Here is a 14141-nt window from a genome sequence, read left to right as displayed (position 1 = left end):
GTGGTTGGAAAGAAGATGAGAAGGGGGTATGAAGTTGGGAGGGGTACATGCTGGAGGACATCTGTCGGGGGTGGTTGGAAAGGCAAGAGGGGGTGGATATGAATATGATCAAAACATGCTGTATACATTTAGGAAAAGTTCAATGGATAAATAAAAATATTGTTAAAGGAAGAAAACTGCTAAAGTCCTCTATCTTTTTATTAGACTCCAATTTGATTGACATTCATACAAAGTTTCATTAGCAATGTGCCTCCAGGTGAGGTTATGCCTGCAGCCTCTTACACTATTTTAATGGCCAAGAGTGACTGACAGAGGGAAACCATCGTTTCTCCAACACCACACCGTGGCTCAAAGTTTAATCCAAAATACACATTAGACCTATTTCATAAGAAAGAGTAATTGCAGTTTTATAAAAAATACAACACTAAACAATGACGGTCCATTGTGATAGGAAGACCTCAGGGTGCCTACAACCCCAGATATCTTGGAGTCCTGTTACCCTGACAGTGACTGGTTGGAACTTGGAGCCCTTCCATGGGTGGTCAAACCACAGCCTGGTTAGGTAACTTGTTCGTGTGGCATAGGAAGTCAGGAGGCAAATCTACCCATCCCTCCACAGTGCCCACATTCTTAGGGGCCCAAAGCTACATGGTACAGTAAAGGAACTGTTCTGTTTGCGCCACCTTCTCACACTTTCTTTCAGTTTTAGGCTTTTCTTTTTTTGAGACAGGGTCTCACTAGGTAGCCCAGGCTGCCCTTGAACTCATGACCCTCCTGGCTCCACTTCTTGAAGCAGTGGGAATAGTCTGGCTGCTATTAATTCTGAACAAACTTTTCTTATTGCCCGGTAGCACTAACTCATTACAGAAGAACAGATTAAGTCAAGCAAACCAATACTGGGGCTGGGGAGATGACTCAGTCAGGAAAGAGCTTGCCTCATAAGCATAACACCTGAGTTCAAGCCCCAGACTGCCAAGCATGGTGGGATACATCTGTAATCCCAGTGCTGGGGAGGCAGAGATAAGAGGATATCTGAGGCTAGTCAGTTTATCGTACTTGTTGAGCTCCAAGCCAAGGAGATACCCGCCTCACAGGAAGTAAATAGCATACCTTAGAAAAACACCCAAAGTTAACCTCTAGCTTCTACATGCATGATACACATGTGTAACACACATGTATAAACACTCATGCACACACATAAATGCAAAAAGAAACGTGTTAAAGTTTATATGCATACTACAAAGTTATTTTTTGAGAAGGAACCTTTAATAGCCACCTTGCACAAGCAAGTAAAATTAGGTAACTATGTTAACATAGTCCTAAGTATTATAACTCATAGGAAAAATATACATGATTTATAGAGCTACCAATGCATTTCCCCCTAAACATTATGATGCTGTTATGAAGGCTTCCACAGGAGATCTGTCTCCTCTGTCAAATCTAGATTCCATATTTCTCAATCAGCTCTCTTGCTTTAGAAATATAGGCACTCATGGCATCTTCCTTCGACAATCCTAGAAAGATACAAACACAAACTCACTGACTGGTTTGGTGGGAAGTGAAGAAGGTTTGTTTTAACCTTATTCAAGAGTTAATAACCATCTAGGAGGTGGTGGCACACGCCTTTAGTTAGTCCCAGCATTTGGGAGGCAGAGGCAGGCGGATCTCTGTGAGTCTGAGGCCATCCTGGTCTACAAAGCTACATGGGAGAAAACCTGTCTCAAAAAACCAAAATAAAAGTAAAAAAGAGTTAAAGACCTTTTTGGAGGCTCCATGCTTCCCACTTGGCCTTGCCCTTCAAATCTAACATTGCTGGACATGCTGCCAAAAGAAGGAGAGAGTTACAACTTGACTTTTCACTGTGCACATCTACAGACACTGTGCAAACAAGTACATCTATTTGTCTGAAACCATGATTGGGTACCACCAATGTTGATGTCTCCGATGATGGACTGTTTGTAGAGCCCATAGAGTTCTTTGAGTTCTTCATCTTGGGGTCTGCTTTTCAGCTTCCTCACGTCTTGTGTGGCCTGGTCAAAATCAGCCTAGGTCAAGACAGCAAGGACACACAAAAGGCACATATGTGGTATGTATACAACACACACACACACACACACAGAGTCTAAATTTTTCATTGTAAGTCTCATGTCAACTGATTTCCAGTAAAGAGAGTTGTCTGGCTTACTTCGGGTTGAATAGCAAATGTGTCTTATCCTAAAGGAAAAACATTTATAATCTCCTCTCCTCTCCTCCCTCCCTCCCTCTATAACGCTGAAGAGAGATCATTTTACAAAGAGGAAAGTTGGTGAGCAGCCAATGGCCTAACACAAAGGAGTGGTAGCTAGAGGGAAACGCATCAGAAGGAGCCTGCCTCAAGAAGCTGAATCCTGGGGAAGGGTGTACAGGTATGAAGACACGAGCTGGAAAAGCTTCTTCTACAATCCAGACAGAATTCACTAGAGTTGTTTGTTCCCCCCATACATCCACCAAAAAAAAAAGGCAGGAACTATTCACCCTTGTCTGCTGGCCCATGGCAAGAGCCTGATCAAAGACCATTAGGTCTGTCCTTGGTGGGTGGATCAGAATGCTATCAGAGCTGACACAACTTTACAGGTGTATTTAATTTCAAAGCATTCTGGGCAAAAGGAAGGCCACCTTTCCTATGTTCCTGTTCCCAGGTTGCTGGGCTCCTGTGGCAGACGTTTCTGCTTCAGCGAGGTGAGTTTTCAGCATCCTTGCTGGATGTTCATCCTTGTGATATTCCTCTCCCTTGTGAACAATGCCCTCCCCTGTCCATGAGTGTGCTCCAAGGCCCTCCTGCTCCCACCTGTCCTGTGGCAGCGAACACAGTCACAGAGAACACAGAGCATCATCTCAGAGAAGCACTTGTTTCTCTGGATACTCTGAAGACAGCCTCTGAAGGTGACTCACAATTTAGCTCAGTTCACTTTCTGCAGAAACAAGTCAGCTTTCGTGTGAGCTTGATAAAGTCCTGGGAGCAATTCTTCCTTGTTGAATGGGGAAAGTAAATCCTTCAGTCAAGGTACTGGAGTTGTCTGAATCACACAAGTAAGTGTGTGTGTGTGTGTGTGTGTTGTGTGTGTGTGTGTGTGTGTGTGTGTGTGTGTGTGTTAAGGTTTAGCTATGTTGTCTAGGTGACCCCAGAACATTCATGCTTAAATGATTCCCTGCTTCAGTTTTTCTAATGGTGGCGGCAAGTGAATCCAGGGACTCCTGCACACTAAGAAGTGACCTACCAGCTGACCCACACATGAGCAATCCCCTTCATTTCTCAAATAGACTTCCAACCTGCCTTTTCTGCTTGAACTACTTTTTGTTCTGTTGTGGGTTGTTGTTGTTTTTGTTTTTCTGAGACAGGGTCTCATGTAGCCCAGTGCTGCCTTGAATCTTCTATGTAGCTAAGGATGGTTGTGCACTCCTGGTCCTGCTCCAAGTCCAGAGTGCTGGGATCACAGGTGTGTACTGCCACACCTGGCTTAGACTATCCCCCTCTAGAATATATTGTATTTTTCTTATATTATTACATTAGTAATGATTTCAAATTGAAATAATAAGCATATGTTTTAACAAAATCTTATCTGTAACACTTTATTCTTTAACTCTAATCAAATGCACCAAAATCTCATCTGTAATACTTTATCCTTTAAGTGTAATCATTGCATTGACTATAATTGAAGCATTCTTTGATCATAGTAATGCTGATATCTAGTTTTAAAACTAGAATCCTTTTTCTTTCTTTCTTTTTTGGTTTTGTTTTTCGAGACAGGGTTTCTCTGTGTAACAGTACCGGCTGTCCTGAAACTAGATCTGTAGACCAGGCTGGCCTCAAATTCACAGAGACCCACCTACCTCTGACTCACAAGTGCTTGGATTAAAGGTATGGGCCACTGCCACCTGCTAAAACTAGAATCTTAGCAAAGTGAAAGACAGTTTTGTTACAGCAAAAAATAGACTTAATGCATTTTAACATTCATAGCAATAGAAACCCACGCCCTGTGTCAGTTTTAATTACTTTTTCAATGTTGCCCTATTGGCGTGGTTGTTATTCACGCCTCTGCTTATTGCCCCCTCGTGATGTTCTTTAGCCTTTAGATCTTCAATGGAAATATTTTAAAGGTAACTAAAGGTACCCTTACCCACTGCTGCTTTAAACACTGCCCACGTGGCTCATCTAACGGCCTCTCTCCTCCACTTTTATTTACTCAACATTTGCCATTGCGCGCGTGTATGGGTGCACAGGTAACGTGGCATGCATGCAGAGGCCAGGGAACAATTACAAGAGTTAGTTCTTTCGCTCTACCTCATGGGTTGCGAGGGTTAAACTCAGATCACCAGGCTTGCCAGCAGGCACTATACCCCTCTCCTCTACCATGAGATAAGATGATGAGGTAGACAGGCAGGCAGCCTGGCAGGCACACACGCACTCGCGCACGCGCGCGCGCGCACACACACACACACAGATTAACGTGTCGTAGACTATGAGGGAGATGCAAGCCTCCGTGTTTCTGGGGTATGTCATCCACCCATAATAACATCTTGACTGAAGAAATAGTTAAAAATGTTAGATATACTCATAAGATAAAATGTTAAGCGTTAGAGATGTGTGTCGTCGAAGGTACTTTAATGAGAAAATGCTCCTAATATTAACTTACATACAGAAACAAATCACGGATGTATTATCGACCATACACATATGGGGGGAAAAAGACATAAGGAAGCAACCCACCATGTGGTTATCTACCAGGAAAAGGTTCTCCTGGCCTTTAATTTATTCATATGAATTCTCTTTCCACTTCAATCAATAAAATGGTAAGGCCAGAGCTCCATAGAGTAACTAGCATTGCTATTCAACAAAACACTTGGTTATGAAAACCTCCCGAGGCCCCAAGAGTAAGGGGAAATGGAGACCCCAGAGGATGTCACCAGCCTCCCTGAGTTAGGAGAAATGAAGGAGGGCCCCCCAGGGAGCTTGTCAATTTTTCACATCCCTAGGGCCTAGAAGGGTTGCTATGGGGATCCTTGGTCCTTGTCTACAAGGACGCAATAGCAAGGCGTTTAGGCAGGTGTAGGGAGTGACTGCAGGGTCGCAGCCAGACGCTCCTGAGCGCTCCACCTGCCTCTGCCCTGTCCTGGAGCTATCAGGCCTCCTCTAGCCCTTTCCGAGCGCTTCCTTCTCGGAGCATCGCTCCTGCAAAGCCTCCCCAGATCCGGCTTACCTGCAGGGACATAGTGATACAGTAAGGTATCCTGTGACTCCGGTCCCAGTCCCTAGGGCTTGGCCACTTTCTTAAAGAGAAGCGCTCCTCCTCCGGACTCTCCTATAGGTCGTTCTCTGGCTATGTCGACTCTAATTGGTCACGGGAGCTGGAGGGCGGAGCCGGGAGAGGGCTGTACCCTCCCAGTCTCTCAGAGACCCTGTCTGGTCTGCCTTTCCCTGGAGAGGTTTGCTCTCTGCTCCTGAATCAAACTTCAATTTTTTACATTTTTATTTATTTATTTTTGTCTCAAGAGGTTGTTTCCAGGAACCTAAGAGAGGTATCCCCGGGACTTGGACCTCACCTGTGAGTCCTTTCTCTGTGATTCTAGAAATCTGGGTGTTGAGTGGCGATTCCTGGGACCTCTCAACTGCCTCCACGCGAACTCATCAGGAGTGAAAACGGACCAGGAGCTTGTGAACCTTGTCTTAAGAAAACAAAGGCATAAATTCTAAGCTCGAGCTGCCCTCATCCCCGCCGGCATTTACTTACGGTCTGTTTAGTGGGACCCAGAACTCTCCGGCTGCAAATTCACCATCACCTGCGGCCTGCAGGGTCTCAAAATAACCGCACTTTGCTACACTTCCGGAGAACTGGACAAAGATGCCAGTTCCGGAGAAGAATTTGTTTCTAACTGATTAAAACAGAGTTGTGCAGATTGGGACAGAAGAAAAGAAACCCTGTATTTAGAGAGACTGAGTTTGGAACTAGAGCAATGTAACCTGCGATGAAGAAAAAAAGAGCCCCCCAAACTTTCTAACTTGGTTTTGTGTAAAATGTATGTTAGAAAACATTTGTTTTATGTGAATCCTGCTTTTTCTCCCTTTTTGATCTTTTTTTTTTGTGGTGAGATTAATCAATTCCTAACTACAGGACAAAAGGCAATTTTGGAGCAGCATCAGGGCGGCGTGTGGTCTTGGACATGGGAAGGGCATGGTGGGTTACCAGGGCAAAGGTTAGTTTCCCAACAGTGAGGTTTTCTGATAGTAGTAGTGGCTGCTGAAAGTGCCCATCTGCATTCCAAGAAATTAGCAAAGGGAAGCTACATTGCTCTCTTTTACACTGGAAAGTTTACTGTTTTTAAGACAGAGTCTCGCTTATCTCAAGTTGTCCTTGAATTCACTCAACCTCAGGCTGGCCTCCACTTTGTGATCCTCCTGCCTCAGTTTCCCAAGTGCTGGGATAATAGGCATCCACAGAATGTTCAAGATCCCTTTTCTGAGCTGGGGTCCTGCATTCGGATGCCAGAGCCTTGCAAGACCTCCAAGGCTGGCATCCATCCATTTCTATAATTTCAGTTGAGTCTGTGGCTGTTTCCGTCCTTCTCCCTGGCCTTCCCATTCTACCTTTAGGTGTAGTGAGTTCCTGTGCAAAAGTTCAAAGTTGCCTCTTTAAACACAGACAGAATACACATAATGCCCATTATCTGACCCCAGGGCGTAAGGATATTGTCCCAGGGAATTTGAGGTACAGGGAACTGACATCATGTTGTTCTGGGCGTTACATGAGTAAAAGCAAATGATCTGAGCCTAATCAGGTGCCTTTCTCTTTACTGGCCTTATCTATGGAAGGGTGGCACTGTTGCCTGGGAATAGCCCACATGCTCAAGACACATGGACACAGAGCTCACTGGGGTGTCCAGTGGACCTTCCAATAGCACAGACTTGAAGTCTGTTCTTTGGTTTGGTAGCTCATCATTAAAGTCCATTCGGGTTTTAAATGCTGGACTGATTGCAGACATGCAGGAAAAGTCACAAGTAATCCAGTATTTTATTTTACTTTTGGTTTTTCAAGACAGGGTTTCTCTTTGTAACAGCCCTAGCTGACCTGGAACTCACTCTGTAGACCAGGCTGGCCTTGAACTCATAGAGACCCACCTCTCTCTGCTGGGATTAAAGGCGTGTGCCACCACTGCCTGACTGAAACCAGTAGTTTAGACAATTACTACACACTAATAAAAAACTAGAAATAAATAATTGTTATTAACAGGTATCTTTACAGCATTCACAAAACCACAATAGCACATAAATACAGAACGAAGATCAGAATTTCATGAAAGAAAAGAAAAATCTGGTGTTCAATTATTACACAATATTTATTGACAAACTTTTTGTCAACTCTAATGCTACAATTTCTTTTTAAATTTATTTTATGTTCATTGGTGTTTTACCTGCATGCATGTCTGTATGAGACTGTTGAATCTCCTAGAACTGGAGTTCTAGACAGCAAGGAGCTGTCAATGTGGATGCTGGGAATTGAACCCGAGTCCTCTGGAAGAGCAGTAAGTGTTCTTAACCACTGAGCTATCTCTCCAGCCCATGCTAGAATTTCTTACCTAGAATCTTAAAATAGTGTTATCTTGCTGTAATCTTTATCTAACAGTTCAAGAATTAATACAAAAAGAAAGCTTCTATAAGCCTTCCAAGTTATTAAAAGCTTTTAACAGATGTTCATAAACTTAACTATTATTTTAAAGTAACAGCTATCATTGAAAAGTAAAATTGAACATTAGGTATGGAATGCCAAATATATAGTAATTCAGGAAACTACAGGAAGCTTACTGGAAAATGTTTGTAGAAAAAGAATCTGAACATAAACGGAATTGATACTACTGGTTTTTAGCACACATCTATAGGAAATAAGTTAGTAGATGGCTCTAAACAAAAATGTGGGATGACTGTATCATTACAGTCATTATCATTTTTAAGAAAACCTCTAAAAATAACTTGTTTTCTTATAAAGTTTGTGTCACACAAATAGAATAAATAACCTTTCAGATATAGAATGCTCTTTTGGTAAAATTCTTGTGGAAATAATGCCAGCCTTCAAACAGAAAACAAGGACTAAAATAGTAGGGGATATATTAATGTTTATCAACCCAATTCTGCCAAAGACGTCACTGGGCCATCACAGTTCAGTTTGTCTGGCACTTACTATATGGCAGGCACTGTGGTAAGCATCTTACACAGAACTCTCTTCTAATCCTCAGAATAGGTGCTATTTTTATCACTTCATGACTTGCCTGGGGCATAGGAACACTAGTTAGCAGCCGGGTTCCAAAGACTTGTAATGCAGGAGCTGGGGAAAATGATCAGGTCAGGCCACGGGTAAACTTTTATGTCTGGAACTTTAGTAGGACAACACACACAGCCATTGCCTTTTCTGCTTACCTTTTTACTTCTATTTCTCTCCCCTCTTGCCTCTCATTTTTCCTGTTTTTTCCCAGGCTGACATTGAACGCTATATCTTCCCGACTCAGTCTCCCAAGTGCCAGGGTTTGGTTTTTTGTTTGTTTGTTTTTTTTTGTTGTTTGTTTGTTTGTTTTTCGAGACAGGGTTTCTCTGTTTTGGAGGCTGTCGGTCAAGCCTGGCCTCGAACTCACAGAGATCCGCCTGCCTCTGCCTCCCGAGTGCTGGGATTAAAGGCGTGCGCCACCAATGCCCGGCTTAAGTGCCAGGGTTTTATGTGAACCTTTAATGTTCAATTCTATGGTCGCAATTTGTCTTCAGCGCCACGACTGCAACTTATCGTGAAGAACGTTTTATGAAACAAAAGTCTGTTGTTACACTCAAAACTCGTGCTGGCTTTATTCCTGTTAATCTGCTTGTGATAAAACCCACAGCACACTCCCTGCAAAAACTGCAACATTCTTTTGAAAGACCCCAAGAGGGATACTTTCACGGAAGGGAGACCCGAACCCAAGGAACAACGAGACCACGAGCTTGGATGCAACAGCAAGAGGCTTTATTGATAATACACGGGTACCCGGGGCATCTCAGTCTCGGGAACTGAGAGCCCCGAGCTGGGGACTCAGGGGTTCTTTTATAGCAAAAAGCGCAGTACAGAAGCGAGAAGCCTAGTAACAGGACCCTGATTGGGCAATTTAAATGAGGCTGGGGCTCAGAACGAGGGCAATTGAGGTTTTGCTTGGAACTCAAGTCTCGGCCTTGGCCCTATCTGAGGAACAATAGGTCTCTGTGCTTGCCCAATCTTGCTGGGCTGGCCATCTGGTCGCAGCAGATACCCAGCAGCCTGTATCCTTGGGCAGAGCTCCCTTCTGATAGCAATGACTATTCAGCTGTGGGGGAAACGGAATTTTCCATAAGCCTCAGCTGCCTGTTTAGACTGGGCCAGGGTCTTTCACTTTGACCAAAAACAACACTTTTTGTTTTAATTTATGTGAATAGGTGGTGCATAATGAAAATTCTAGACTCTTAAGTTTTAGAGTCTAAAATGAGGAGTGAAGACACAGAATAGAAGGAAGACATAGAGAAGGACCTGAGTCCTCCCAAATTCGTTAGGAAAGGACAGAAAGGATAAAAACATTTTGTCAAATGTAACCAACAGATTTGGGTTTTAATTTTTGGCACACTATCCCACTGTTTCGTTAGTTGTCCATAATTCCCCGGTGATCCTGTTCATAACCAATTTTTTTCTTTTGGTTTTTCGACAAGGGGTTTCTTTGTGTAGCCCTAGCTGTTCTGGGACTCACTCTGCAGACCAGACTGGCCTAGAACTAGCAGAGATCCTCCTGCCTCTGCCTCCCAAGTGCTGGGATTAAAGGTGTGCGCCACCAACGCCCGGCTTCATAACCACTTTTTGTCTCCATTGGTGCAGCAGGCACAACAAGATATTTCTGGAATACTGATGTGGAATTTAAAGCCGCCCTTATTTCTCTTTGAGTTGGCTCAAAATTCTCCACCTAAATTGTAATTACATCCAATCCTACAACCCCTATTTATTGGATTTTCGTGGTGCAGAGACATGTGCAGAGAATGAATGGCTTTAGGGGCTGGAGCTTTGCGATTCTAGAATGAAAAGAGATAGCGGGCCAGAATTCCAAGGCAGAAGCCACCGTGCTGTAAAACCAGAAAGAGCCAAAGCTTTCCACGAAGCCAGGAACTGGTTGTTACACCATCTTAACACAATCAGTCCGGATCGATAGCAGCTGGTTACTACAGCAACCACAGACTCTCGCGAGACAGCTCATACGCCTGCGCAGTGCTGCTCCAGAGTCCTGTCCCGCGCTCAGGGATTTTACGGAGGGACCTCCTGCTGTCACAAGCGGCCGCTCCAGTCCCTGACCAGGTGTGACGTAATGCAGAAGGCAAGCGGTCGGGCTGCGCAGGCGCAGCGCAGGCGCACGTGGAGCCGGCGCCCGGGCCCTCAGTGACGGCGGAGTCGCGGTGTTGAGTCCGTCCGTGCTGTAGTCTCCGCAGGGCGCGCTTCTGCAGAGGTGGGCGCGCGCCTGAGGTCGGGTCTCAGCCCGTGGGCACGCGTCACCGCGGGGTGGTGGGAAAGGGGCTGCTTACAGCTAGGGTCACCCAGCGCCAGGTCTCCCGGAAGCCCCTACAGCCGTTCTCCGGTGGCGGGCGGCTTCTTTCGTGCGGCGAAACGCGGGTACCTCTGCGTCTCCCGAGACCACGGGAGCTTCTCTGCTGCTGACAGCCTTTCCAAGGTCCCTTCCCAGAATCAAGGTCTTTCTAATCGCGCCACGCCACTGCAAGACTCCAGAGCCACCATCTTGTCCCTACCCGGTAACTCCAACGCCAGCATCTCTGTCCCAGCGACATTGAACTTGCTTTAATATTCTTCCGTGTTACTCCGCTGCCCCATTTCTACTTCGTTTACAAGGAATTCTTTAGATAGCGTTCATGTTCCCTAGGGAGCCTTCTGTTCCCGACTCTCGGCTAAGGCCACTCGTGTCTGCTCCCTAAGATACCTCACTATTCTGGCTTTAAAGTGAGACGTTTGTATTAGCCACAGAGGCTTTCGCTTTGCACAACGCCTAATGGCCTAGGGCATCAAGGATAATCCATCAGAATTTAATGAAGAGACCATGTGGTGTGTGAGTCGTATGCTAGGCAAGGTATACGACGAATAAGGACATGAGAAACCAGAGGCTTCATTAAATAACCCGAGTCTATAATATGCATGGGGGTGAAAGGAGAAAGGCTTGTGAGAAATGGTAGGATAAAAGCTAAACCTTTGAGTTTTCAGTTGACCCCATAGTAGCCGCTTGCAGACACAGAAAGCAAAGTACATATTCATCCTGGTTTCCCGTCTGTGAAGCTGTTCTTACTAATCAGCATTTTTTCCCCCATATTGCATGTCGGTCACCTTATGCAGACTTTCTTACTAATCAGCATTTTTCCCCATATTGCATGTCGGTCACCTTATGCAGACTTTACTTTTTTCATCTTTCCTTTCCAGGTTCTGCGTATCAGAAAAGTGATCCCAATCTTGCTGTCCCTTGGTTGCAGAGCATCTAAGTGTGAGTGTCCTTCTTAAACCACTGGGCTAGGCCGATACAGTAACTGATTTGCCGTTTGGCAAGAACTGTCGTGCGGCTGTTGTCTGGCCACATACAGCCAGATTAAGTTTCTGACAATCACCTCACTAGGCTTGGATGGCCTTCTGTTCTTTAATCTGAGCCTGTGGGGAGCATAGAACTAAGGGATCAATTGGGAGAGTCCAGTGCAGTGTGGGGAAGCATTAACTGTCCTTGTCTGTAGTAGTGGGCAGCATCAATAGGACCAGGGTTGCAGCTCTCACTGGGAGGGATTCTAGCTTTATGTGGAAGGTGATAGAAGGATCAGGAACCTGTCCCACACCACTTCCTAATGCTGGTTCTTTTTCTGATTCACCTGGACATCTTACCAGCCCCCATGGCTGGACTGCATTCCCACAGCTCAATAGCTCTAGGGTGGGAACCATCATCTGTTTGTTCTTAAAAGCTACAGGTTATTTCTAAGATGGAGCCATGAGTCTGCTTCCTAACCCATACACTGAGGAACCCTATAGGCGTCTTAGGGAATTGGGTGTGTGTTTGGAGAAAATGCCCTGAAATGGAAGAACCTTAATCAGAGGCGACTTGCTTCAAGTTAACTGGGTCTTTATAGTTCTCAGTTTAACTCTAAGAAAGAGAAAATAACTGAGAAGGAAGCATCCAGTTGACTTTGGAAAGGACAAGCCTGATCTAGATGAATGAATGCCCAACTAGAGAGCAACCAAGAACATACTAATGAGTCTGTCAGGTTAATACTGTGCTCATACAATCTCTAGGAAGATTGCGAATAGGCCAATGGCTTCTAAAATGCTTTTGGAAGGAGCCCAACCCTTTTATTTCTCCCTAATAGATTGACCTCTGAATTTCATCACAAAATTTTCATGAAATTGCCTGCCAAAGCAGTCCTCTTGTAATCATGTGAAGGGAAAAATATGTGTATGTTTCAAATGTTTTAGGAAGGAACTTGAGGATCACCAAAGAAGACTACAAAGGGGTACAGAATAGACGTTTTAGCCATGGACACATATTATTTTGGTTCTTAAAGCCTGATCTGGTTAGTTATGAATTTCAGAGACTACAGATAAGCTCTGTATGGACAGACACAAGAACACCATCTGCCCACTGAAGGAGCTCAGTGAATATGGACTTATAAATGAATAAATGAGGGGCCCTTGAGATTGTTCAGCGAATAAAAGCATTTACCACTAGGCTTGTGACCTGAGTTATACTGTGATTCAACATGGTGGAAGGAGAGAACCCACTTTGATAGAGCTGTCTGTCCCCTCTGACCTCTCTGGTGCCCAATGATAGGATCCCCAATCCTAGTAACTTAATTTTTAAAAATAAACTAGTGAAGTCTAGTTAAAGAGTTTAGAAGATGATAAATCCCTTAAGCTTTAACACCAGTCATTCTCACATGGCCTGTGTATCATGGCAAAAATAGGGGAAATTAAAACTATTCATTTTACCAGAGAAGTTATGTACATGGCTACCAAGTTGGGCCTATACAATTAGACTTGCTATAGCCTATCAATCTGGAGTAAAAAAAAAAAAACAAAAAACAAAAACACTGGACTATAACCAAAATATTCTCAGCATGCATTACTAACATGAGATAATGCTTCTTTCTGAAGGGTTTTCAAGATGGCTGCAGCCCCTCAAGCACCAAAGAGGGGATCTGTTAGGAAGACTAGACCTCTGGTTGTAAAAACATCACTGAACAACCCGTATGTCATTTCCTGGAGCACCTTGGAGAGAGAGGACGTACACTTTATATTACAGACACTGGAAGACAAATTTAAATCAATTGGACTTCAGAAAATTGAAGATAAAAAGAAAAAAAAACCCTTTGGAAAAAAGCAAAGTTGCAGCCCCGATGTTGAGACTAGTGAGGGTCTCAAAGAGGAGCACGATGAGAATGTGAAGGTCTCAGGGTGGACACCCACACACGTCAGAAAGCAGCTGGTCATTGGCGTTAATGAAGTCACCAGAGCCCTGGAGAGGAATGAACTGCTCCTGGTTCTAGTGTGTAAGTCAGTCAAGCCTGCTGTCATCACCTCACACATGATTCAACTGAGTATAAGCAGAACTGTTCCTGCTTGTCAGGTTCCTCAGCTCAGCCAGAGAATTGCTCCTGTCATTGGCTTAAAATGTATGTTAGCCTTGGGCTTTAGAAAGAACACCATGGACTTTGCTGAGGAAGTAAGAGCTATCATTCCCAGGGTGCCCAGCCTACATGTGCCATGGCTTCAAGACAGAACCCAAGATCCCAAAGACAGATTAGAGACAGAGTCTTTGGAAAGCCGGGACAAAGAGATTTTGGACACTTCATTTGATGATCTTACAAAAGCTAGTAAGAGAAAGGCTGCCGAAGGTGGGCAGGCTCCCGCTACAGCACTACAACCCCTTAAAATAAAGAAACTCATTCCCAACCCTCATAAGATAAGGAAACCACCCAAAAGTAAAAAATCCATTTCAAAGTAGTTTTGTATCAACTTGTCATTTCATGAAAGGATATGGTCTAAATACTTGATTTTCAAACAAATAAAGTATGTTTACATATATCCTTAGGATCC

At 44.3% G+C, this 14141-nt stretch overlaps 2 protein-coding genes across 4 annotated transcripts; one reads left to right on the top strand and one right to left on the bottom strand.

Moving 5' to 3' along the window:
* Window positions 1–180: 180 nt before the first annotated feature.
* Acbd7 (acyl-CoA binding domain containing 7) lies at window positions 181–5557 on the bottom strand. Of its 2 annotated transcripts, none has more exons than XM_040755485.1 (4): window positions 5238–5557; window positions 1925–2045; window positions 1759–1821; window positions 181–1514 (listed from the first exon to the last, which is right to left on the bottom strand). In XM_040755485.1, the coding sequence occupies exons 1-4, from the start codon at window positions 5247–5249 to the stop codon at window positions 1441–1443; spliced, it is 270 nt and encodes an 89-aa protein (XP_040611419.1). In that variant the 5' UTR covers window positions 5250–5557; the 3' UTR covers window positions 181–1440. The 2 variants fall into 2 exon arrangements, with proteins under 2 accessions (XP_040611419.1, XP_040611420.1); XM_040755486.1 differs by having other exon boundaries at window positions 1928–2045; window positions 5238–5556.
* A 4776-nt stretch (window positions 5558–10333) lies between these two features.
* Window positions 10334–14129, top strand: Rpp38 (ribonuclease P/MRP subunit p38). 2 transcript variants are annotated; one of them, XM_040755483.1, is made up of 3 exons: window positions 10334–10512; window positions 11490–11550; window positions 13200–14129. In XM_040755483.1, exon 3 carries the CDS (start codon window positions 13210–13212, stop codon window positions 14047–14049), a length of 840 nt encoding a protein of 279 aa, XP_040611417.1. In that variant the 5' UTR covers window positions 10334–10512; window positions 11490–11550; window positions 13200–13209; the 3' UTR covers window positions 14050–14129. The 2 variants fall into 2 exon arrangements, with proteins under 2 accessions (XP_040611417.1, XP_040611418.1); XM_040755484.1 differs by lacking the exon at window positions 10334–10512 and adding an exon at window positions 10521–10813.
* The last annotated feature ends 12 nt before the right edge of the window (window positions 14130–14141 follow it).

This window comes from Mesocricetus auratus, unplaced genomic scaffold, assembly GCF_017639785.1.
Source record: "Mesocricetus auratus isolate SY011 unplaced genomic scaffold, BCM_Maur_2.0 Super-Scaffold_100013, whole genome shotgun sequence".
Taxonomy (NCBI): domain Eukaryota; kingdom Metazoa; phylum Chordata; class Mammalia; order Rodentia; family Cricetidae; genus Mesocricetus; species Mesocricetus auratus.
This window is presented reverse-complemented; position numbering and strand designations above follow the sequence as displayed.

What these genes read in the sequence shown, in the direction of transcription:
- Acbd7 (XM_040755485.1), bottom strand. An exon ending in CGGAGACATCAACATTGGTG is followed by an intron (nt 1,822 to 1,924) that starts GTACCCAATCAT and finishes TTCTTTTGGCAG; the next exon opens with CATGTCCAGCAATGTTAGAT. An exon ending in AGCATGGAGCCTCCAAAAAG is followed by an intron (nt 1,515 to 1,758) that starts GTCTTTAACTCT and finishes GTATCTTTCTAG; the next exon opens with GATTGTCGAAGGAAGATGCC.
- Rpp38 (XM_040755483.1), top strand. Translation starts at nt 13,210, where the DNA reads ATGGCTGCAGCCCCTCAAGCACCAAAGAGGGGATCTGTTAGGAAGACT.